Source organism: Octopus sinensis, linkage group LG10, assembly GCF_006345805.1.
Source record: "Octopus sinensis linkage group LG10, ASM634580v1, whole genome shotgun sequence".
Classification (NCBI taxonomy): Eukaryota; Metazoa; Mollusca; class Cephalopoda; order Octopoda; family Octopodidae; genus Octopus; species Octopus sinensis.
In genome coordinates, this window is record NC_043006.1 from 53,634,405 (window position 1) to 53,660,133 (window position 25,729).

The window sequence follows — 25,729 nt, forward strand, 5'->3', positions numbered from 1 at the left end:
GTAGACCAGGGTTCAATTCTTGGTATGGGAACAATTATAGGTGCAGGCAAAGCTGAGTGGTAAGAAGTATGCTTCCCAACTATATGGTTCTGAGTTCAGTCCCACTGCGTGGCATCTTGGGCAAGTGTCTTCTACCATAGCTGTTAAAAATGAATATTTAAATATATTATTATTCATACTGTGTAATGTGTAGGGGAAGAATTACAAAAGTTTGATAAATTTGCCAATATGCAAATTAGCTTACTTTCTTGTGTTTTAAACAATGTTTTCTCTGTAGGTAGCTATAAGTTCTGGTCTTTTGCCAGAACAGGCAGGTCAAGTCGAGCCTGACAATGGTGAACACATTTTAAAACCAGTTATTTCAGTAACCTTGCTGTTTAGCTATAACCAATTGAGTGTATCTCTAAAGATGCATTCCACACACACACACATATGAACAAAGTTAACAGTCTTTGTGTGTTTTTGAATAGCTAATATGTGCCTTCCATACTGTTATTGTTATAGTTTCAACACATTTGTCTCAGATGTAATCACTTGCCAAACAAGTACACCTCTGAAATATATATGGATATCTCTCTCTCTCTCTCTCTCTATATATATATATATATATATATATATATATATATATACCTATCTATCCATTTATTTGAATATCTATCTCTCTATCTATGTACCTATCTATTTATCTGTCTGTCTGTCTATATCTATCTATCTATCTATCTGTCTGTCTATCTCTCTATCTATCTGTCTATCTCTATCTATCTATCTATTTGTGTGTTTGTGTGTATTTGTTTAAACATTGACAACTGTATGATTGTATTGAATAGTTTAAAGTATAGAAATAAATACAATATAGTCCTGATATATTATTTGATTATGCCCAAACTTTGTTGGCCTAAATTATAGCATTAAAAAAAATCAATAAACTGAAAATTAGTATCTGTGTTATGGTTGATAATTATTGAGATTATTGACAAAAGTGGAAGGGGTTGATATTTCTGTCATAATTGTGGCTTTAATAATTGTAGGTTAGTGGAGAGGGCATTACTGGTAGTGAGCCTGTCAGGCAAATACTTCGTTATTCATATGCCATACTGTTTTGTATTATAACCTTACTAGGCTGGGACTCTACACATCATCCTTCAGTCATTCTAATAAATATCAAATATATATATATATTATATATATATATATATAAAAAGGGAACTCCATTATCTATACTGGTTCTCTCTTTCTGCCTTTCTCCCTCCCCCTCTCTCCTCATTTCTTCTAGCATTCACTCTGTCTAGTCAAGAGATAACTGCAATATCATTATTATTATTATTGAGTGAGAGTGCAGGGCATACCATCAAAGTGACACTGGGGTAAAATATATGATGCCCAGTATACCCATCATGACTACCTGTCTGATAAGGGTACACCAGGCACATGCATCACAACCAACTGTGCATGACATGGTGATATAGTAGGATAAACAGCACATAACCTTGCAGGTGGGGGCCCAGTTAGAATTTTCTTCTGGTTGAGTAGACCATCCACTCAAAAGGTCCCTGAATAAGGATTGTTTAAGGATCTTGAATGAACCACCCATATTTCCAAAGGTGAATTATCCAAACCTCAAAGAATTCCTTTCAACACACGGCTATGATACCCCCCACTACTTCTGCTTGTGATTAGAGATGCACATATCGTCAGCCACTAAAGGACATGGTCAACTGGTTAAGGTCAAATAACTGACAAGCAAATCTGTGGTATTGAGCAGAATATTTGCTGTAGCCCATCTTTTATACCAACACAAAACAATGTACATGATAACACTTCCAATCAGTTATGGTCAGAAGCCATGAGAGCCACTGCCTGGTACTGCATCAGGGTATTTATTATTATTAGTAGTAATAGTAGTGGTGGTGGTGGTGGCAGCTCCTCCTCCTCACTGGATAAAATGCTTAACAGCATTTTGTCCCTCATTGCGTTCTGAGTTCAAATTTTGCCAAGGTCAACTTTACATTTCATTCTTTTGGGATTGATAAAATAAGCACCTGTCGAGCACTGGGGTTGATGTGACTGACTTACTACCCCACCCAAAATTTCTGGTATAGTGCCAAAATTTGAAACGAATAATAGTAGTAAACATCATTCCAGTTTTCAGCTCAATGTCCTTCTAAAACTTTAGGTTACTTCAAATTTGTTTATGGCATATTTTAACTTCTAAAGGCAAATTCACTGCAGTTACAGTGAAGAAGAAATTCCTTCTTACAATAAAAATTACCATATACAATTTAATTTTTTGACCAGATATCAATATTGAGACAGTTTCTTCTAGATTCACACTATTTGGAAGCCATTCTTGTCATGCACATCACATCAGGAAAATGAAAACTGTAACCACAGATATTGTTATCCAGCAAATTCATTAGCATTTTTTGAAATTTCAGTGTTATTGTAAATAAACAACATTAGGCTTTTTATGTTGCTCTGGAGCAGCTCAAAGTAATTAGCAGTTAATATTTTCATATGATAAAAGGCATTTTGTGCAATGTCATGTATGTTATGTATGTAACAGAGAAAATCATTTTTGTGTGTAGCAGGTGTATAGGTACAATAAACACTAGAAATGTACAGAAAATAGACTCTGGGAGAAAAAGCCAGGAAGGATACTTAGAAGTAGTGGATAGCTTCCGTTATGTAGGTGACCAACTCAACAGTGGTGGTGGATACTCTGAGAGCATAGCTGCTAGAATAAGAATAGGCTGGGCAAAGTTCAGAGAGATTCTACCTTTGTTGGTAACAAAGGGCCCCTCTCTTAGAATGAAAGACAGATTGTATGATGCCTGTGAAACATGAGCTATGACTGCAGAGAACATGTGAAGGCTTGAAAGAAATTAAACTAGTATGCTTCACTGGATGTACAATGTCAGTGTGCATGTACAACAGAGTGTAAACATCTTCAGAGAAAAATTGGACATAAGATGCATCAGATGTGGTGTGCAGGAGAGACGATTGCACAGGTATGGTCATGTGATGCATATGGATGAGGACAGATGTGTAGAGAAGTGCCGATCACTATCTGTGAAGGGAATCTGTGAAAGCAGAAGACCCAAGATGGTGAAGCGTAATATTCAGATGTTGGGTGTCATGGAGGCAATGACATGATCAAGACCTTTGGCAATTTGCTGTGCTTGAGAAGACCCTACAAGCTAAGTGGGATCATGGTCATAGCCAGTGCTAGTGACACATAAAAGGCACCCATGCCAGTGACACATAGAAGACACTCACTGCACTCTTGCAGTGGTTGGCATTTGGAAGGGCATCCAGCCGTAGAAACCAGACAGGAGCCTGGTACAGCTCTCCAGCTTACAGTTCCTGTCAAACCATCTAACTCATGCTAGCATGGAAAATGGACACTAAATGATAATGGTGATACACTTTATGGATCCTCTTCAAAAAATTCAACATAAATTCCAGATTAAAATATTTGTTGTCAAATTTTACTGTGAAAATTAAATCAATAAAATCCTTGTAAATGTTTAAGATTTACAGCTTAGAGCTTTCATGATTTGCTTCTCTGACTGTCACATACATTGTACAAGATTGGCCCTTAAGTAAGTTTGACAGAAAGAAAAAAATTATTTAAAAAAAAGGAGCCCTTTTATTGACTTAATCTCTCTAGATTGTAACAGACTTATCACTATTTCCTTCTTTTTCAGACTGACATCATCCATGTCTGAGGGGAAAGATATGTTTCCCCGATCAACGATCCAAGAAGCCAACCGGCACTTGCAGGCACTCTACCACAGAGTTGATGAACTGGAAAGCATCATAAATGAGCAACAGTTGAAGCAGTTGGCTGCCGATGAAGCCTTTAAAGAAAAAATAAATGAAATCAATCGCAGTCATGACACTGAAGTGAAGGTGTTGGACATGAGATTAAGAGATTTAGAAAAAGATGTCAGTATAAATTTATTTTATTGTTATAATCATAATCATTGTTACCTTGACTACTATAGCCATTAGCATCATTATAACAGCTGTTTTTCTTAATACTATAACAGTAAGCAAAATGATAATAGCTGTTATTTCTATCACATACAGCCATGTCTGCAAGGTTAAGAAGCTTGCTCTCCAATCATGTGATCTTTGGTTCAGTCCCACTGCCCAGCACCTTGGGTGTCTTGTTCTATAGTTCTACTATAGCTCCAGGCCAAGCAAAACTTTCTGAGTAGATTTGATAGATAGAAACTGCAAAATGCCTTCATATCATCATTGTCATTGTCATTTAATGTCTGCCTTCCATGATGATGTGAGTTGGATTGTTTGACAGGAACTGATGAGTCCAGTGGATTGCACTGAGTTCTACTGCCTATTTTAGCAAGGAATCTATAGCTGGATGTCCTTTCCAACCTCATATACATACACACACATATATATAGAGAGAGAGAGGGTGGGGAGATATCATCATTTAACATACAGTTCAACGAACTAGCAAACCTGTGGGCTGTGCTATAAGCTTCATGTTTTTTGTGTGTACCTTTATCCTGACATCACGTGATGGTTGCAAACTGCATTATCATCATCATCATCATAAAGCAATGTTATTAATTTCTCGTCTTCTATGAAAAACATGTCTAGCCATGGGGAAATATTATCTTGTTGTAGTGAGTGCGCGATTTGAATATAGAGGCACCTACCTTCTCTTCGTAGTGACGGAGACCCTCCAGTGATGACTAGTCCTTCCTCACAGCCCTGACCCGAACACTAACGATAGCAGCTGCTAGCCCCAAACCCTTAGCGACATCCTCACACGTCTTGTCACCTGCACGACCCACGTTGGAAAGGGCAATTTCCGCTCCCTACGCATGCCTGACAGCTGACCCCTTCCGCTTGCCCCAGCTTCCGGTCAACGCACCTGGCTGCTGACGTCATCCCACACGCCACCCTGATCTTAAAGATCACAATCTCTCCGCTCCATGTTGTAGTCCACCATCTAACCGGGAGAGCGCCTTGCTCATCGAGATCTTCTCAAGCTGGGCACCTCGTTCTCCCCCTCTCCAGAATCATCGTCCGTCGAAGCAACAATCCTGTGAAGGTCCAAGACGTGTCGTGGTGTTCCATCTACGGATACGTTGCTTCTGGAATTGATCGCCATCACCGTTCCTCTGCTCCATTGAGACGTACAGCGCGCCTTTGGTGGCTTGACCCAGACTTCCTCCCCTATTTTCACGCGAACGGGTCCCTTCTCTTCTTCGTGACCCTCCGGCGCTTTGCTCGGGTGCCTCCATTCATATTTGAACACAGCTCTCTGCGGTACAGATTCCTCAGCTTGTCCGGATCGGGGAGACAAGTTGTACCAAAAAACTGCTTCAAGCGGCGAAATGTGCCCCCTTTCCGCTATGGCCTTGACTGTCCGATGGTGCCTCTCCACGATCCCGTTACCGCTCGGCCTATACACTGCTCTGAACAAGCGTCGCACATTCCACCGATCAAGCATAATCCTCAATGCTTCCGAACGAAACGCCGCCCCGTTGTCCATCAGTAGTTCTTCCACGGGACCTCTTTCTAAAAATATCCCGTTCAGGATCTGCACGATCTCAACTCCCTCCAAATGGCCAGCCTGCCCGGCCCACAGTCGACCATGGAGAGGTACATTCGCTGACGGTAGTGTGTCACATCCACAGCTAGCCTTTTCCAGTTCTGCTCCACGGAAAGGCTTCCCTGTTCATGCCCACACGGAGCAGGGTCGATGGACTGACACCTGTCGCAGCTCCCGACCACCTTCCGGACGCTTCTCCTAGTGACGTCAGCATCAGTTTTTTTTGCTAGATACAGGGTCCTGTCCACACCCAGGTGATGCATAGCATGCAGTTTCTTCAGTTCAGAGTCATCCAACCGACACGCCGCAGCTATCCCTTTCCGGGCCTCCTCCGGTTCTTCTAACCACGCTCTTTTCACCCTGGTCAGTACGTCTGCCCTGTTTTTCTCCGAAGGCACGAAAACCACGCTCAGCTTCAGTCCGAATTCGGCGATCAATTCACCTAGAACTCCTAGACGGCGCTTCACTAACATCTCCGCAGCACCTTTCGTCCGCACCCTCCTGTCACCGGTGATCACCGATCCTACCCAGCCAAGCACAGTGGCCGAATCCGTCCGCATTTCAATCGTGAGCAGCCCCCATTTCAAGGCCAAGTTCACCCCTCTCAGCAGCGTGTCTAATTCGGCGACATTGATGTGGTTGAAATCATCTGCTTTCCGAAGCCAGGCCACGTCCTCCACCGCTGTGCCTTCGATTGCCAACACCACCCCTATCGCTATACTGCTAGCATCACACCAGACAGTCCCGCATTTCGTCTTGGGCACGTACCAGTTCCCCCTGACCGGGTCTTCCGCTCTTGTCCTCTCTAGAATCTCCTGCATCATCGCCACCGTCCCTTCTCCCACCTTGTCGCCCCACCTCTCTCCTTCTGCTCGTCTCTTGGTGTAACTACACGCCGTGCGCAGCCATCCAGCGATCGGGTAATGACCGACCAACTTCCCACACACCGAGAACAGCTCTCTCCTGCTGACGCTGGAACTCAGCTCTAGGATTTCATTTCCTCTCCGGAACACCAATTCACCTGATCCATCTCTTCGCAGCTTCAGCCCCAGCGCGGCTCCCCCTTCAATCGACTCCGGTGGCTTAGCAATCAGTCCGAACTTCTCCAGATGTCTAACTACCTCGTCGGCTGGCACTACAGTTTCGTCCACCAAAATGTCGTCAATGTAGGAGCCGGTGGCCTTTCTAATCTTGCCGTCTTTCCCTAGGACGGACCTAAGCACTGCCGCCATGATCTTCAGAGCGGAATTCAGCCCAAAACCCAGCCTGGTTAGACAGTACGTCCGGTTCTTGTACCGCACCAGCTGATATTGCCATAGTTTGTCGCTCACATGGAGCTGCAAGTATGCCGATCTCAAGTCGACAATTGTCGCTGCCTCAGTCGACTGTCTCCACTTATGTAATGCCTCACCACAAACGTCTGTCGCCTCACCTCCCGTGTGACACGATATGTGCTGGTTTAGCTCCCTGAAGTCCAGCACCGGTCTGACTTTTCCCTTCGTAGGCTGCATCACCGCTATCAGGGGTAGCACTCCGCCCGCTACCTCCTCCTTCCACCTCTCCACCTCGTCTTCAAACTCGACCCTGGCGTGGCCTTTCAGGGTATGCTGGTAACAGCTCACCCTGTTCTCCAGCGTCGGGGGCTCGTCCTTCCATCGCCACTCTATCGTCCACCGCTGACCATCGAACGCCGCCTGAAAGTCTTTGTCCTCGATGGTGTAAGCGGCGCAGTCCCTCGTGGGGCTCTGCTCTCTCTGGCGATCCTGACTCGCAGTGCACGACGCCCCCACGCTTCCGAACGTGACCTCATTTCCCACAACACTGACGCCACCGAGGCAGTTGATGGCGTCCATCCCCATCACCACATCAACTCCATCTATCACGCGTTCGGCCACAATTGCCTGCAGCCTTAGCGTCGCGCCGCGCACCACTATCTCTACCTTGCTGCTGCCTCTGCAACGGATTTCGCTGCCGTCGACCGCCCGGACACTACTCACCCCGTTCCATTCCTTCGTCACCCTCGAAGTCACCAGGTTGGTCGTACAGCCCGTAACCACAAGGGCCTTGAACGTCTCCCCCTCAGCCTCCACGTCAATCAATGGCAGCGTCTCCAATAGCGCCTCTACTCATTTGAGGGGAAAGTTCGAGAGGCAACTTCCCCGCGGTCGTTTCCCTGGTCGCAATCACGGGCAATGTGCCCTGTCTGCCTGCATCGATAGCAAACGGGCCCCGGCTGCGTACAGTCCCGCGCCATGTGCGGTCCCTGGCATCTAAAACACCGTCCTGAGAATGGCCGCTCTCGTTGCACGGTGAGCTTCTGTACCTCTTTCTCGGGACGTCGTCCGTCTTTACGCGCCTCCGTCACCACCATCGCTATCGCCTTCCGCCCAAAGTGTCTCGTCAATGCGCGAGCCTGAGCTACAAGTTCGCTCAATGACATCTTTTTAACCCCGGGCAGTCGTTGTAGGTGAATCCCTACATCGTCGGGGAACCCATTCACGAACGCCAGTCGGGCTGCTCTCTCCAGTCCTTCTCCGGCAAACCCGGCCAGAGTCGCTAGCCTTCTAGCTTCTGATGCAAAGTCGTCCACTTGGCCTCCCGTCCACCTGATTGCACCTAGCTTAGCGAAAGCTGTGTACTCGCATTCCGTGTAGGCGTCACGCAAGCGTCGCTCTATATTCTCCTCGCTGAGCCGTTCCTCTTCATCCATCTCTAGGTAGAGCGTCAATGCACTCCCTTCCAAATACAGCGCCATAAGACTCGCCACGTCGCTTATGCCCTGCAGTCTCGCCACCAGCCTGATTTTGCGAATCCAGGCCACTACATCGCCTTCGCCATTAAAAGGTCTGACGACGTCACTGGCGATCCTAATTTTTGCAGACATCGTGTTGAAAAAAAATGCGAATGTTTAAGAACGGCCGAAATAGCTTGTAGTGAGTGCGCGATTTGAATATAGAGGCACCTACCTTCTCTTCGTAGTGACGGAGACCCTCCAGTGATGACTAGTCCTTCCTCACAGCCCCGACCCGAACACTAACGATAGCAGCTGCTAGCCCCAAACCCTTAGCGATGTCCTCACACGTCTTGTCACCTGCACGACCCACGTTGGAAAGGGCAATTTCCGCTCCCTGCGCATGCCTGACAGCTGACCCCTTCCGCTTGCCCCAGCTTCCGGTCAACGCACCCGGCTGCTGACGTCATCCCACACTTGTTTGAAAGGAGCTGAATATTAGCAACAGGAAAGGCATCTGACCATAGAAAATCTGCCTCAACAAATTCCATCTGACCTATACAAGCATGGAAAAGTGGACATTAAATGATGATGGTGATAACCTTTTGTGTCATCATAATATCTGTTATTTCTATTTCTATACTCACATAAAGAAGTGGTGCTTAGTGCATGAAAGAGTGCTGATCACATAAAATAGAGAGAAGTTGTGGAAAACAGAGACCCAGGAAAACATGGTACAAAGTATCGAAGGCTGTTCTCAAAACTCTGAGCCTTACGAAAGATGACAGGTGACAGAGATATGTGGTACATTGCTGTATTCAAAGAGACCTGCCCACTACAACAGAATTTGTATCCTAAAATGAAGGGGCTTCATAAAAAGCATTGGGATTAGTGCTGGTGCCACATAAATAGCACTGGTGCTGGTGTCACTTAAAAAGCAGTCGTGATGGTACCACATAAAAACCACTGGTGATGGCGCCACTTAAAAAGTGCCCAGTACATTCTGCAAAGTGGTTGGTGTTAGGAAGGGCATCCAGCTGTAGAAACCAAGCCAAGCAGATTATGGGATCTTGTGCAGCCCTTGGCCTTATCAGTTCCTTATTTCTTTACTTCCCACAAGGGGCTACACACAGAGGGGACAAACAAGGACAGACAAACGGATTAAGTCAATTATATCGACCCCAGTGCATAACTGGTACTTATTTAATCGACCCCGAAAGGATGAAAGGCAAAGTCGACCTCGGGGGAATTTGAACTCAGAACGTAGCGGCAGACGAAATATTGCTCAGCATTTCGCCCGGTGTGCTAATGTTTCTGCCAGCTCGCCACTGGCAGAAACATTAGCCTTACCAGTCCCTGTCAAGCCATCCAACCCATGCCAGCATGGAAAACAGATGTTAGGTGATGTTGATGATACTACTATTATTATCAAAGCCATTAGCATCATCATTAATAGCTCTTTCCTCAACTACCATACTTATTAGCATTGCTATTATAACTGTTATTTCTTTTGTCATAGCATTAGAATAATCATCATGTCTGTTATCTCTTTCTATTGTCGCCTGTAGCATCATTAAAAGAGCTTTTACCTCTATTACCATAGCTATCAGCATTATCATCATCATCATCATCATCGCCATTATTATCACTGTCATTTTTTTATTATTACTGTCATTATTTTCACTATCACCACCATTGTATTTCCCTGTCTTGGTTATCATAATCACCACCACCATCACTGCCATCATTTCTATCTCTACTGCTACAATCACTCCTACTGCTACTAGTACTTCACCATGAAGATTATCATATAAACTATTGAGGGAGCCACTACATGATAACTCTAAATGCTAGATATAGCAGCCAGATGCCTTTCAAGTTGCTCCTACTGCTTGAATTAAGAAAAGGGTACTTTAGATAAAGAAGTCCTGCACATACCTACGAAGACAAGATGTTCTAAAATGCCTCTGATCATAATTCTGCTTGATCAGGGCTGACCTAGATCTAAATAATAACAGTATTATCATATATTTGGTGTAAAATTATTTACACACACATGCACACACATACACGCATATAAAAATAATAATGAAATTATTGTGTATAGTGCTCGGGTGCACTACAATTCATCAAAAGTGCATGTACAGTACATTGAATTAAGTACAAATGTCAGGAAAGTGAACAGTGTATGAGCCATGATATACATGTGTGCATGCCTATGGAGGGAAGGATATCAGGTGTAGTGTTGGCGAATTTCAGGAAGCATGGATGTTCTAAATGATGTGATGTCTTGGCAGCTAACAACTGATGCAGGTAGTTTGTTCCATACTTCAGCAACTCTTGAGTGTGAAAAAATGTTTCCAAAAGTCATGGGAGCTGTACTGTTTTTTGACTTTGTAGGCATGCCCACATGTGTTAGACACATGGAGTTCCAAAATGTGCTCAAAGTGATTGTTGGCACAATGGTTAATAATTTTGTGGTTGTTTACTAAGTCAGTTACCAGACGTTGGAGCTTCAGTGTATCTATGCCTAGGGAAGCAAGGCATTCAGAGTATGGTAGATGCCTGATTGAAAGTATTTGCTTGGTTGCACATCTCTGAACAGTTTCTAGGAGGTCAGTATCCTGAGCAAGATAGGGGTTCCAGACTCGTGATGCAGACTGTTTGTTTTCACTGTCCTGTTTATGTTACCTATTTTGACCCTCTGCAAAATCCCAATTTTTATTTAATTTGCTTTGTGGGAGCAACTGTTTTATCAAAAACATATATTGTTGTTAAATGCTCGAAATACAAGACTAGAGAAACAGCCAACAACTGAGGAAGGGTCGTTCTTTATATTTGTTTTGTTTTCCATTTGTGTCTTTCATTGTTCAAATCAATAGTTCATCTTCCATGTACTCATGCTTCATACTTTTCTGTTGTACACGTTTCATGACGTCCTGTGCCCACATATGCATATATACACATGATGGGCTTCTTTCAGTTTCCACCTACAAATTCCATTTACGAGGTTTTGATTGGCCCAAGGCTATAGTAGAAGACATTTGCCTTTCGCCCCAGGTGCCACTCAGTGGGACTGAACCTGGAACCATGTGGTTGAGAAGCAAACTTCTTACTACTCAAACCACCCCAGCATCTACACACTGTGTGTGTGTGTGTGTAACCTTTATACAGGTGTGTGGTTCACCTTCACCTTGAACTAACCCTTGGTGTGTCAAGACAGATTTAGAATAAATGTCTAGTGCCATCATTGTTTAATATTTTACTTGTGTGTTGACATTCGATGGACAGCTGAGTGTGATTTCTCCACCAGTTCAACTTTGTGTTTGACAATTCAGCTCCTGTTGAAAGCATGAAAAACAAGTCCTGATCTCTCTCTCTCTCTCTCTCTCTCTCTCTCTCTCTCTCTCTCTCTCTCTCTCTCTCTCTCTCTCTCTCTCTCTCTCTCTCTCTCTCTCTCTCTCTCTCTCTCTCTCCATACACATAAACATCTCAATGTACCATCCATGCTGGGTAAATAAGTAACTCTCTCATCTGAGCTACATCTTAGGACTGCTACGCCTCATCTTTAACACCCTCTCTTATTTTCTATCATTCTCATCACCCTGTAGCTTCCATTAAGCCCCTTTGACCTCCATCTCTGTCCCTGTAGACAAACACATAGGACTGGGAGAAGTGGGGGGGGGCACATTAAAGGATTGACTTAGGACTTTGAATATCTTCACTCTAGACCCATATATATTGTTAAGTATGTCATAGAACTGCTTTTATTGCATAATTCAAATTTTATTCTGCTTATGTTGCACCTTTGCAAACCAGTGTGTAGTTTATACATTCTCTGTATATACTTCAGACTAGCTGATTTGATTTCATTTTGGAAATGACATGAGTGTGTGACATTAAGAAGCAACAACAATGGCAAATTACATATCTATCACTCTCGCTGTCACTTCTGGGGTAATTTCATTTTGCTTAGCTCTGTAGTATATTGTTTCTTAACACAACACATGTATGAAGGTATTTTTCCTTGATGAAACCACAGCCTCTGGCTGTTCAACTACACATCTACATTGAGTATGACATTTTGATAAAGTTTTTGTGTTGTTGAATATCTATCTGTTTTAACTGGGGGGAAAAAAAATTAATGTCACAAAACAAATAGATAAAAATAAGAAATTAACTGTGAACCACCTTTCAATAATGGCTGTCGTAGCAGTTCTTGGGTCAATATCCAAATAATAGACTAATGGAGTTTGTGTTCATACGTTTATATACATTACTAGCAGTATCGCCTGGCGTTGCTCAGCTTTGTTTCGACCCTTTAGAATTGGAATTTTTGAAAAGTAAAAATTTTGCATTATGTAGTGAACATTTTTCTGGTTGAAATACACTGAAAAATGACGACACAGCAGTCAAAAAATCATAAAAAATAGGGATTTTCATGGAAAAAAGCACCTTTTTTTATGTAAATAATTTTTGGTCTTAACATGGTCCGATTTGAATTTTATCTTCTACGGAATGAAAAGCAGGCCTTCTTCTATCATACTCTCAATTTTGGTCAGCTTGCACCGCAAGGTCTTGGAGGAGATAGTGTTAGTTGAAGGCTACCAAACTTACCACACACAAACAACTTCGGCTTTATATACATTATTATCCTTAACATTTGCTTTTCCATTATGGCATGGGTGGGACAGACCTTCTCCACCACAGCATCTTGCCATTTTGTTGTAGCCTATGGTTATCTTCTTAATGGAGCCTAGCAATCTGAGATAAGACTTCTTTACCACTTAGTGTATATGCATATGTGTTTTTATGTAATTCATAAATATGTATTGCAGGGGTGGCTGTATGGTTAAGAAGCTTGCTTCTCAACAATATGGTCTTGGGTTCAGTCCCATAGCATGGCTCTCGAGCAAATGTCTTCTATTATAGTCCCAGGCCAACCAAAGCTTTGTGAGTGGATTTGATTGATGGAAACTAAAAATAAGCTCATCATGTATGTATGTGTGTGTGTGTATGTGTGTGTGTATATATGTATGTATGTATGTGTGTGTGTGTATATATATATATATATATATATATATATATATATATATATACACACACATATACATATATATATATAATGCAGGGGTGGGAGCTGTGAGATTCTATGTGTGTTCTTATCTAGACGTCATGTGGTGCTTGTAAATGAGAATCATCATCATACAGGCAAGGTTGTTTAAATCCAATCTTCCATGGGAAAGTATTACCTTGCTTGAAAACAGAAGAAGGTTGGTGATAAGAAAGTCACCTGGCCATAGAGAACCTGCCTCAGCAAAATTCCAGATCACTCAGGCATGTGTGGCAAAATGAACATTAAATAATGATATTCTGTTGTATCTCAGGATGGTCAGTTATGCCAATAATAAATACGTAGTCTGGTTCTACTTCACTTCCTTAGTTTTATTTAACCAATTTAGTAATTGATTGTTTGATTAATCATTCAGTCAATCATTCGAGTCATCATTCATGACCTCATCAATGACATACCGTCTCTACTCCAGGTTTGTGAATGGCAACAAAAGGACTTTCTAAAGGATATATCTAACTGATTGAGTTACCAAATGATTAATGAAACATCATCATCATCATTTAACATGTTTTCCATGCTGTCATGGGTTGGATGATCTGACCGGAATTGGCAAGCTGGAGAGCTGCACCAGGTTCTAGTCTGATCTGGTTTGGTTTCTATGGCTGGATGCCCTTCCTAATGCCAACTGCTTTACAAAGTGAGCTAGAATCTTTTAACAAAGCACCAGCACAAGTTCTGTTATAAGGCACTGGTACAGGACTCTTACAGGCCAATCCTCTTCACCAGAGAATGCAACCTTAACTTCTGCTGTGGAAGATGGGTCTTCTTGAGTGCAAAGACCATTGGTTAGATCGGTTAGATAATTGGTTAAATACTTAATCAATTGACAAATAAAAATAAATGAAATAGAACCAGTGTATCTATCATTAGCATAATGACCTTGCTGTGATGCAACAGAATATGTTTCAACAAATGAGTTTGAATCAATTCCTGCAAAACCAAACACACAAATGAAATATGTATACATATCTTTTTTTTATTTATCTCTTACTTGATTGAGTCATCAAACTGTGGTCATGCTGGGGCACTACCTTGAACAGTTCAGTTAAATAAATCGACCTTAGTACTTATCTTTTTTTAACGTTTGATAAGTTATTGTCAGTCTCTTTTACTGAACCACTAGGTTATGGAAAATATAAACAAATTGTGGGAGATAACTACACCAATAGTGGGGAGCAGACACACACACACACACAGACATACAACAGGCTTTCTCACAGTTTTCAACTGAGATCAAAAGAAAAATATTTACTTTGAAGAAATGTGCTAGCACAGCAAATTTAATCTAGTCCATTGTAGCAAGGAGTGGCTGTGTGGTAAGTAGCTTGCTTACCAACCACATGGTTCCGGGTTCAATCCCACTGCGTGGCACCTTGGGCAAGTAGAAGCTACTATAGCCTCGGGCCAACCAAAGCCTTGTGAGTGGATTTGGTAGACGGAAACTGAAAGAAGCCCATCGTATATATGTATGTGTGTGTCTGTGTTTGTCTCCCCAACATTACTTGACAACCAATGCTGGTGTGTTTACATCCCCGTAACTTAGCAATTTCGGCAAAAGAGACCAATAGAATAAGTACTAAGCTTACAAAGAATAAATCCTGGGGTCGATTTGCTCAACTAAAGGCGGTGCTCCAGCATGGCTGCAGTCAAATGACTGAAACAAGTAAAAGAGTACCAAATTCACAGAAAACACAGGTGCCTAGCCTAAATATATACCTGTTTAGAAGAATTATAAGTAATCCAAATTCAGATGAATGGGTAAGTAGACATGTGATATATGTGTATGAGAAAATGTGGTTTTGAAAATCTCCCTGAAATCACAAATCAATATGAGCAGAAAGAATAGTTATCAACTAAATGTATTACATGGCTATTTTTATTATTTTTGTTTATTATTATTTCTTTCTATATCCTCAAGAGCTACTGGGAATATATGCAGCTGTAGTTTCTACATAAATAATTTTGGTATATATTACTGCAGTAGATGAACCACTAGCAACCTCCCCACTCTTCCTGGCCACCACTTGCTACAATGAACTAGATTAAATTTGCTGTGCTAGCACGTTTCTTCAAAGTAAATATTTTCCTTTTGATCTCAGTTTTGTTATTATTTAACCCCAGGTCACCTCTTCATAGAGTAGACCCATGTTCAAAAGCTTTCCAGATATGATCAGCCTGTCATTTCTTCTTTTCAAGCACTACATTATACTTCATGTCCCTTTTTCTTTCAGACATTACACTGGTATGAGGGAGATTTAATTGCTATTTCTAGCAGGTCAAGCAGCCATGTAGAAGTTGTTGTTTAGTGCTAATCCAGCATTTGATCAAAGTCATTCCAGCTATGACTATCACATGCTTTTACATATCAAGATGCATATTGTCTGACATCCCTTTCTTTTTAAAATGCTATGGTGTGATTTTCAGTAGATTTGACTGCTATTATTTCTATGTAGCTTTGTACCACATAGAAGCCATTTTGTTGGTTCAACTCCGTTGTTGTTTATCATGATGCCAATAAGTTCATCTTGCTTCAAACAACAACCATTTCTCATTCAAATCACTCTCTACTATTTGAAGAAGAAAAAAAAGGCGCACTGGATTATATAGTCCTAGATACATTGTCACAGTTAGGACAGGTTTGATAAATACGTCTGCTGGATCAAAACTGACTTGGAATTAAATAATAACACGAGAAATAGTTTCCACTGGTACTACCACATCCACTAGCTTCTCCAATATGTGGCTATTTGTAACAAGATATAGGTCGGTAATTCTCAGCCTTATTCCTGGATTTCTTCATTTAGTTTGAGAGAAAGGATAAAGAGTGATAGTTCAACTTCTAATATTTTCAACAAGGACTAAATTATTTATTTTGTTATTTTTTTTCTGCTAACTGAAGTGGCTTTCATTCATTCAGTTTCTTAAGTGTCTGGATGCTATTTGTGTAAGATAGATGACTTTCGAAACCGCAAACTGGACACTATTATAAACACACACATATCGAGGACTCATTGATTTTAACTTTGTGTCTAACATCGCATACAGCATTTACAGCAAGTGGAACTGTCAGGAAAGTTCCAGTTTACTTGCTTTTTTTTTTTTGAGTGGGGAGGGGTTCTTTTAGGGAATTAGGAATGTTACTGAAAACATAATTGAATATTGAGATGAGCATTAAAGTTGGATATCTTTTGTAATATCAGTTACTGACTTAAAGCCATGTCATCATCATTTAATATCTCTCTCTTTTCTCTTTTTACTTGTTTCAGTCATTTTGACTGCGGCCATGCTGGTGCACCACCTTTAATCGAGCAACTCGACCCCGGGACTTATTCTTTGTAAGCCCAGTACTTATTCTATCGGTCTCTTTTGCCGAACCGCTAAGTGACGGGGACATAAACACACCAGCATCGGTTGTCAAGCAATGCTAGGGGGACAAACACAGACACACAAACATACACGCACATACATATATATACATATATACAACGGGCTTCTTTTAGTTTCTGTCTTCCAAATCCACTCACAAGGCTTTGGTCGGCCCGAGACTATAGTAGAAGACACTTGCCCAAGGTGCCACGCAGTGGGACTGAACCCGGAACCATGTGGTTGGTAAACAAGCTACTTACCACACAGCCACTCCTGCACCTAAAATTTTTGTTGTGTCTTCCATTCTGTTTTCCATACTGGCATGGTTTTTATGACGAGATGCCCTTCCTAACACCAACCACTTTACAGAGTGTACTGGGTGTCTTATACATCATATATGCGTTTTGCATGGCACCTGCACAGGTGCTTTATATGTGGCACTGGCATGGGTGTTTTTTTATGTAAAACTGGTACCTTGTGGTAGACAAAAACTGAAAGAAGACTGTCATGCGGGTGTGGGTGTGTAAGTATTGTGTGGATGTATATCTCCTAATCTTGACATTGCACGATAATAGTAAATGAATGTCACTGTCATACAAGCAGTGTCATTTATTTCCAACCTTCCATGGAAACATGTCAAGTCAGGGGAAAGTATTAACTTGCTTGGAAACTAGTGATGGTCAGCAACTAGAATGGCATCTAGCCATAGAAACCCTACCTCAATGAACTCCATCTGACCCATGAAGCATGGTAAAGTGAACGTTAAAACAATGATGATGATGATGATGACGACAACTCTTTTACTTTTTTATTCTTTTACTCTTTTACTTGTTTCAGTCATTTGACTGCGGCCATGCTGGAGCACCGCCTTTAGTTGAGCAAATCGACCCCGGGACTTATTCTTTGTAAGCTCAGTACTTATTCTATCGGTCTCTTTTGCCGAACCGCTAAGTGACGGGGACGTAAACACACCAGCATCGGTTGTCAAGCAAGGCATTGGTCAGCCCGGGGCTATAGCAGAAGACACTTGCCCATGATAGCCATAAAAATGGTGTTAATATATACTTTATCAGATAGATTAGCTGTGAAAAGTACAGGGTTCCATAGCTCCTGCAATATAGTTTAACCTTGAAAACTCCTTGTTTTATTTTGATTTCACTTGATGTGTTTAACTTGATCTCAGTTTCTCATGTTTATTTCGCACAGGTTGAAACTCTGACAGAAACAATCCATCAAAAGGATTTCCTCTTGGAGAAGTTAACCTACCAGTGCCAACATCTTGAGACCATTCTTGGTTACCAAAGTTCTCTACGGGATCTCCTTGAGACAATGGAATCTTCCAGCATAAGTGTCGATAGTGCAAGAATGACACGTCCTCTTTCAGAGAATTCTACCTCTCTGAAGAACGGAGACATTGAAAACTCTTCACCATTCCCTTCATCGTCATCTTCTTCCTCGCACAAGGCGGTTCTAGAATATTCTGTGACTGAATTCAGTGACAACGAGTCACCTGTGAATGAGCGTAAAAAAAAGAATTTTACTACTAAAGACAAGGAATATTATCTATAAAAAATATTATTTATAAAAGCATTATTCATGAAAAAGAAAGAATACAAGCTAGGGATATTTAGCTATTATCTACTTGAATACACTTTTACTTGTGTGTTCATGTGTTTTTATGTTCAGAAATGTAAAACACTTCAAGGAACCTGTGTATTCACTTAAGATCCCATCTGTGCTACAATGATGTGGATCTTTTGAGTAGAAGAAAGGATCCTTGAATAGAAGTCTGCTAGAATATTAATCTGTTTTTATCCTTGTCCTTCTCTTTTTCTCTCTTTCTCTTTCTCTCCCTCTCTCTCTCTCTCTCTCTCTCTCACTATATATATATATATATATATATATATATATATATATATATATATATATGTATATATATGTATATGTATGTATGCATGTAAAACGTATACACAGTTACCTCTATAATACTGGTAATAATTATTTTTTACATTCCACATTTCATTTCCAAATTAACTTAAACGCTTGATTTGCATATTACTGCAGCATCACAGTACAGCAATCAAACAACTAAACAGCTAATGATTTTTTTTTTTTTTTTGTTTCCTTCTAAAACATAAATGTTCCATTTTGTGGGTCAGGCAAAGGTAGAAAAGAAAAGCATATGCTTTTCTTTTCGTTATTTATTCCTTTTCTTTTTTAACTTTTTATTGATCTTACTAATTTATTGTTTATTTCATTTGTTTTTTATAAGCTTGTACAATGGGACATTAGACACCTCTTGTAACGTCTGGTAGGAAAAAAAAACAAAAACAAAATAGAACATATTTTACCCTTCAAGGTTTCAACACCTTAAATTGAAGTCTTGATTGGACTCAACATGTTATTACCAAGAATGCGGTATAAGTGAATTTAAAAGACTGAAGTTTCAGTAATATAACAATGCTTATAATGGTTCATGTAGATAATGGTGGTGGTGGTGATAATAATAATAATAATAATAATAATATAATAATAATAATAATAATAATGGCTTTAAATTTTGGTACAAGATCAGCAATTTTAGGGGAAGGGGTTAGTCAGTTACATTGACTCCAGTACTTCTTGGCTGGTACTTTGTTTTTTCAACCCCAGAGAGCTAAAAGGCAAAGTTGACCTTGGCACGATTTGAGCTCAGAACCTAAAGAACAAGGACAAATAGCACTAGATATTTTGTCCTATTATCTATTAGTTTTGCCTATCCACCACTTAATCATCATTTCAGCATCCACTCTTCCATTTTTGTACAGATCAAATGAAGTTTGTCGAGGCAGATTTTCTACAACTTGATAACAATCCCCATAATAGGTGTCTTTGGAATGATTAAAAAAAAATTAGATATAAACATGCAGGAAAAGAACAATATTAAACACTACACATATTGAATACACTAGGAATCACAAAACATACAGAAAAATAGTACAACTAACTACTGTGTGTATGGTGGCACGTAACAGTATCCACTACACTGTTGGATTGGTTGGCATTAGGAAGGGCATCCAGCTGTAGAAACTCTGCCAGATCAAGATTGGAGCCTGGTGCAGCCATCTGGTTCACCAGTCCTCAGTCAAATTGTCTAACCCATGCTAGCATGGAAAGAAAACGTTAAACGATGATGATATATATATATGTAACGATGATGATGATGATGTGTGTGTGTGTTGTTGTTGTGGCTGAGGAGGGTCATTCTCTTTTAGTGCCTTATTTAACACACTCACTGGTAAAGTTTGCACTCATTTACATATTTATTTTTCGTAAAATTTTCCTTGTGTCTTGCAGCCTTTTCAATAGTTCCAACGACTACTGAAAAGGTTGCAAGACACAACGAAAATTTTAGGAAAAATAAATATGTAAATGAGTGCAAACTTTACCAGGGAGTGTGATAAATAATAAGGCACTAAAAGAGACTCTCCCCAGACACAACAAAATATGCTTCAACACACAAACTCACATAAAGAATCTTGCAAACCAAATCCAAAAACAAAGTATATATATATAATGTATATAAAATAGTACCACTCACTACTACTGTACATATATATTATATAGAATTCTTTCAATACAATAGCATTACATGGCACTGTGTGTATATATATATAGATGAGGCAAATTGGCAAAGTCATGGGTGTGAAAGAGAATGCTCCATAGTATTTGTTCCAGTTCAATATTTCCTGAGTTCAAATCCTACCCAGTTCAACTTTAAATAAAAAATAATAATGACATGAAATATAGCACCACCCAAATACTGTGGTCATTGGTATCGACAAACCCTGTTCCCTTCAAAACTGATGGCTTTGTACCTAAATCAGATACAACTACTACTACAACTACTACCACTATTATTAGTTTATATCTATATCAGATCTTTATTTGTATAATTTAATGTGAATATTCTTGTATTGTTATTAGAGACATGAATCTCAATTCTTTTATTATTTTCTATGTGACATGACTTGTATACACAACAGTGTATAACATATACACATACACAGATTTCTGTGACAGATGTTGTCAATCTCTTTCTCCATGCATTGATGTATACTAGTCAGCAGTTCTACATGTCGAACCTGAATTAGCTGACTGGACAAAGTATCAAATGAACACCAGAAGACCAAGAGTTCCACTCCTACATTGTTGTTATATGACAAGAGAAATAGTGTGATTTAGTGTTAAAACATCTTTGCCTCGTTGACAGAATTTGTGTGTGTGTGTGTGTGTGTGTGTTTAGTGGTGTGTCTGGAGCAAAGTAATTTTGATTTGGATATATATATTTTGTTTACATTTTCCCTGTTTTTATGTCTATCAATCTAGCTACTATATATTTGTTTATATCTGTAGATTCTACAGTAACAGCTGTTTTGCTGTAAAGATGGGTGTTATTAACTTACAGGGTTGATCTGTCAGTTAGATCCTTGATGTGAACATTTTTTCTGTTAATCAGAAAAGAATAGCTGACAGCAACGTCATTTCAACTGAATACTTGAGTACTAAATACTTTGAGTCAGGTATAGCTCACCTCCAGCATTTCAGCTAATTCAGTCATCTGAGCCCCAAGATAAAAGATGATCAGATGGTGCTACTAACAGTCAATTCTTGAAGCTTTAAAGGCTGCCGTACCAAGTGGTTTTGCTTCAGCTGAATGCTCATTCTAGAATCTCACTTACAAAACATGATTAATTTTTCATATCCCTCAGAGCTATTGCCCATGACTAACAGTGAAATCTAAGTATTGTCCATGACTGAAAGTGTAATATAAATACCATATTATTTATAATAGTTCTTCCACTGCAAAGAATTCTCTTTCAAGCCAACTCTGGCTTCTGTGAAGTTGACTCAGTAAATATTTTCATTATTTCATGATTATATTTGTAGGTATGAAAGATTCAGCTAATGTTTCAATATATTTTCACTACTTCTGACATTTTGCATTTGATTTGTCTACAAAATACTTTTCTCCAGCTATTCATACCCCTTAATAGACCCAGAACAGCAGGAGAGAAATGAAAAATTACTTATACAGGGTGTATAATAGGTTATAATGGTGACATGGTAAGAGGTATACAACATTAATGCAAACAATGTTTTTTTTTTTTTTAAGCAAACCTTGTCTGTTTGTTAGCATAACGCATACAGCTCTACATATCTAATAGTTAGTCTATGTCTGACTTTTCCTTTTTCATAAAAGTGGACAAAAATGAAGCAGTTGGAGTAGGTCAATTAGTGATAATACTAATACCATTTATTGCCGAATATTTCATTACCAGCCGACATATCTATTATCACCTTCCTCTCTTTCATTTATTTCCCTTCTCACATCTCGATGCAGTCACAGCTGGTTGAGCGGATATGAGTGTCTTCTGCTGGCTAAAGCATCAAGAAGTTTCATATTATCAACAGCGATATATAGTGTCTATGGTCAAGACACTTTAATGCACTATGAGTAGCTCCAAGTCACAAACAGTAGCACTGTGGAATATTGAGTAGAGGTCATCCTGTCCCTTAAAAATATGCAAACTCTTTCATATGAATCTTCTCATATTCCTTCTCCTAATAAGTGCCACGGTCTCTAATAGAAGAACTCTCTGTCTCTATCTATCTATCTATCTATCTGCTCAGTTCTAAGAATATTAGTCCTGATTGATAAAGATGGCCATGGATTAAGACCAAGCTGCTGGATTTGCCCCGAGACAAATGAAAGATAAGTGCAGCCTTTCAAGTTAGGCTGATGTTCATGATTTTAGTATGTGTGTGATAAACATAAAATTCTTTGCATTTATTTTTTTATTCCCCAGTCCCAACTTGAACCCCTGCATTTTTCCACCAGATATCTACAACTATTCTTTCTAAGAGACTGTCACCATTGTTCCATGAGATGCATCTACAACTATTTGGCTCTTGATGGTGATATGGGCACGTATGACCTTAATAGAACTAGGTGGATTTATTTAATGTATAAAACAATAGTAAACGTCTACATTTACACCATCCCCCAACACACACACACAATTATCACCACTACCTGATTAACAGGCCTTTTCAAACATTCCATTTATGTCTTTAAAACAAAATAGTTGACATTCTGTCCAGCCCATGACAGTGGTGAGCAAGAATTATGAGAATTGCTATTAATTTGACAAAAGTGTTTTTAAAAGATTGTGAATTTCATTTATTTATATTTATATTTATACTTATATCTTTATTTTCTCTCCGGTTTTGAATTCTTATTTATTGTTGTTAAAATTTTTTAATACTTTGTTGTTAAATTTTTTAATACTTTGTTGTTAAAATTATTTTTTGCTTTTTTAATAATTAATTTCCTAAAGCAACAAAAATACCTGTTTTTCACATGATATAATGAATATGAAACAGCAAATCTATATAAATGTCTATCCTCTGACGTCTTTTCATTTCCACAATGTGAGAGACGTCCTTACAACACTAGTCAATCCATTTTCACCAACTTTATTAAATCTCACATTACATCTGATGAGATGAGCTTTAATTTGGAAACGGTATATTTTTTGCAAAGTTCCTCCAATACAATAAAGTTCTATAGCTTGATACTTGTCATTCAAAATGAGGGCATATTTGGTCTTCTCAAAGCATATCCCATGAAAATTAATTTTTTTGAGCTAAACATACTATCAACTGAGAAAGTCTGTGCTCTTGCAATCAGCCACTCATTGTTTTATTATTGGTGAAAATTAAACCCAAATGCAAATTATAAAAGAGAGGAATGTCCATCATTTATTTCTTCTGCTAATGTTTCTGTTATTGTACATGTCTAAACACACACAGACTTACACATAAACATGCACACACAGACTTACACTCAAACATGCACACACATATTTTCATTGTGTATGGTTGCAATATGAAAACATTTATTGAACTAATGGAAACTTTTATTTTCTATGTGAATCACTTTGCTGTAAAATTGTGGACAAGAAGTTTCCAATTCTCAGAATTTATCATTAATATATACCATTTGTAATATTGTTTAGAATTGACAGTAATAATTGTGGAGTGACTGTAGCATTTGAATCTCAAGAAATTTTTCAGAAAACTAATCCAATTTTTCCATGCTAATAATAACCCAAAACAAATAGGAGGTATACACGCATCATCTGTGTGTCATACATACATACATGTGTGTGTGTGTATGGATTAAAGCTACCATTGGTTTCATATTATCAAGCTTCTCACATAGAGCATCAGTGTTCATCTCCATTTTGTTTTTAATCTAAAATGGAGATGAACACTGATGTTCCATGTGATAAGCTTTATATTTGTTGAAGGACTTCTCTTAATATGCAACTAATGCTAGCCTTAACCCATAAATAAATAATTTTTATCCATCAATGCAGTGTTGAGCACTCATTGTCATTGTTTGATATGAACGTATCAATGCTTCCACTATTCTCAAACAGTGGATAAGCACTATATGTATTACACACACACATACATACATATTTTAAACATTTGAGATATATTTATCAGGTGGTGCTATTTGGGTAGATACAGTTTGAGTTGCTATCAACCAAGTGTGTTTAAATACATGTGTGATGTACATAAGCATGTATACTTCATTGTAGACACTAGTTCAAAGTATACTGAGTGCTGACGCATATTTAAAATTTATGTAAATACAGTGTGTGTGTGTCAATAGAACATGTATTTCTATACCCTGGAGTTCCTTATTACGATTTTCATTCATATGGATTTTACAACTGATAGAAAAATCCAACTTCATTCTAGTATTTTCTATAGTTATATTCTTTATGTTTGTATTTTGAACTATTATATTATTATTATAATTATTATTGTCCATAGTTTTGTAAAGCTGATGTAATGTTTAGAAAGAAGAACATCATTTTCTGAAATCAAGTTTAGTGGCTCATATTTTTAAGTTCAAACCTCACCTAAGACAACTTTTGTCTTATCCTTTTGAAGACAGTGAGAAAATCATTAGTAGTATATTTGGGTCATTTTGATTGAGTATAAACCCTTATTGTTTAAAAATAATAATTTGTATCTTAGAAATGGAACAAATGATTTTTTTTTAATTAATTCCAACAGAGTATTTGGATCCACCAAATTGCCCTAAAAAAAAGTCATAAGTTTAAATCACAACTAAAAAGACAATTGAAATGCACAAAGAGGAATACTAATGCACAGCCATATAAATCATGTCAACTTGAGGGAAAATAAGTATTAGTGTTGGTAATAATGATGTATCTGGGCCAGCTTTTAGTTGGTTATACTTACATTATATACCTTACTTCAGTTTTATAAGAATATTTCTTTTGACTAACCTTAAATGAAATATCTTATGCTATTTTTTAAAGATCATAGCTGTTCTTCAAATATTATATAAAGGTACCTTACACTGTCTCATCTTAATCTTTTTACCAACCGTGTGGTTTCATAAGACTGGTGGTGCTAAACTTCAGTTTCTGTAGCATCAAACTAATAACAGTGTCACTTTAGAGACAGCAGATACCATTACAGATTTTACTGTTGAGTAGTCAATATAACAGTGTGCACCTAGTCATTGAACACATGCACCAAAAATGCATCAGCTTATCCAAAGATTATTGAAACTTTCAGAATTAGCCAACCTATATAAAGGATTTTTTAAAAAATGTTACCATTCATGCATGTCTCTTGAATTTTTCTAAGAATTACTTTGTACAACAAGGGCTCATTTTCCTACATATTTGTAATTTATAATCCAATCTGTGTAATGAATCTATTGTTTGTAATAGAATCTATTTTTTCTATATTTTTTCAATTAGATTTCATCTTTTAATTATACTCAGGATATCCTTACTTAAAACTAGTTTGCCTT

At 39.0% G+C, this 25,729-nt stretch overlaps 1 protein-coding gene and 1 long non-coding RNA gene across 2 annotated transcripts in view; one reads left to right on the forward strand and one right to left on the reverse strand.

The window, feature by feature from the left end:
- Positions 1–7,602, reverse strand: part of LOC118765134 — a 15,811-nt gene extending 8,209 nt beyond the window's left edge. Inside the window, exons 1-2 of the long non-coding RNA XR_005000988.1 lie at positions 7,148–7,602; positions 6,612–6,620 (exon numbers count right to left, since the gene is read on the reverse strand). This is a non-coding gene — a long non-coding RNA (uncharacterized LOC118765134). The remainder of the gene's footprint in view (positions 1–6,611; positions 6,621–7,147) is intronic.
- Positions 1–19,136, forward strand: part of LOC115216746 — a 34,411-nt gene extending 15,275 nt beyond the window's left edge. Inside the window, exons 2-3 of the mRNA XM_029786297.2 lie at positions 3,708–3,948; positions 18,028–19,136. Coding sequence (XP_029642157.1) covers positions 3,721–3,948; positions 18,028–18,390 — 591 coding nt within the window. The 5' untranslated portion in view covers positions 3,708–3,720 and the 3' untranslated portion in view covers positions 18,391–19,136. The remainder of the gene's footprint in view (positions 1–3,707; positions 3,949–18,027) is intronic.
- Positions 19,137–25,729: the final 6,593 nt, after the last annotated feature.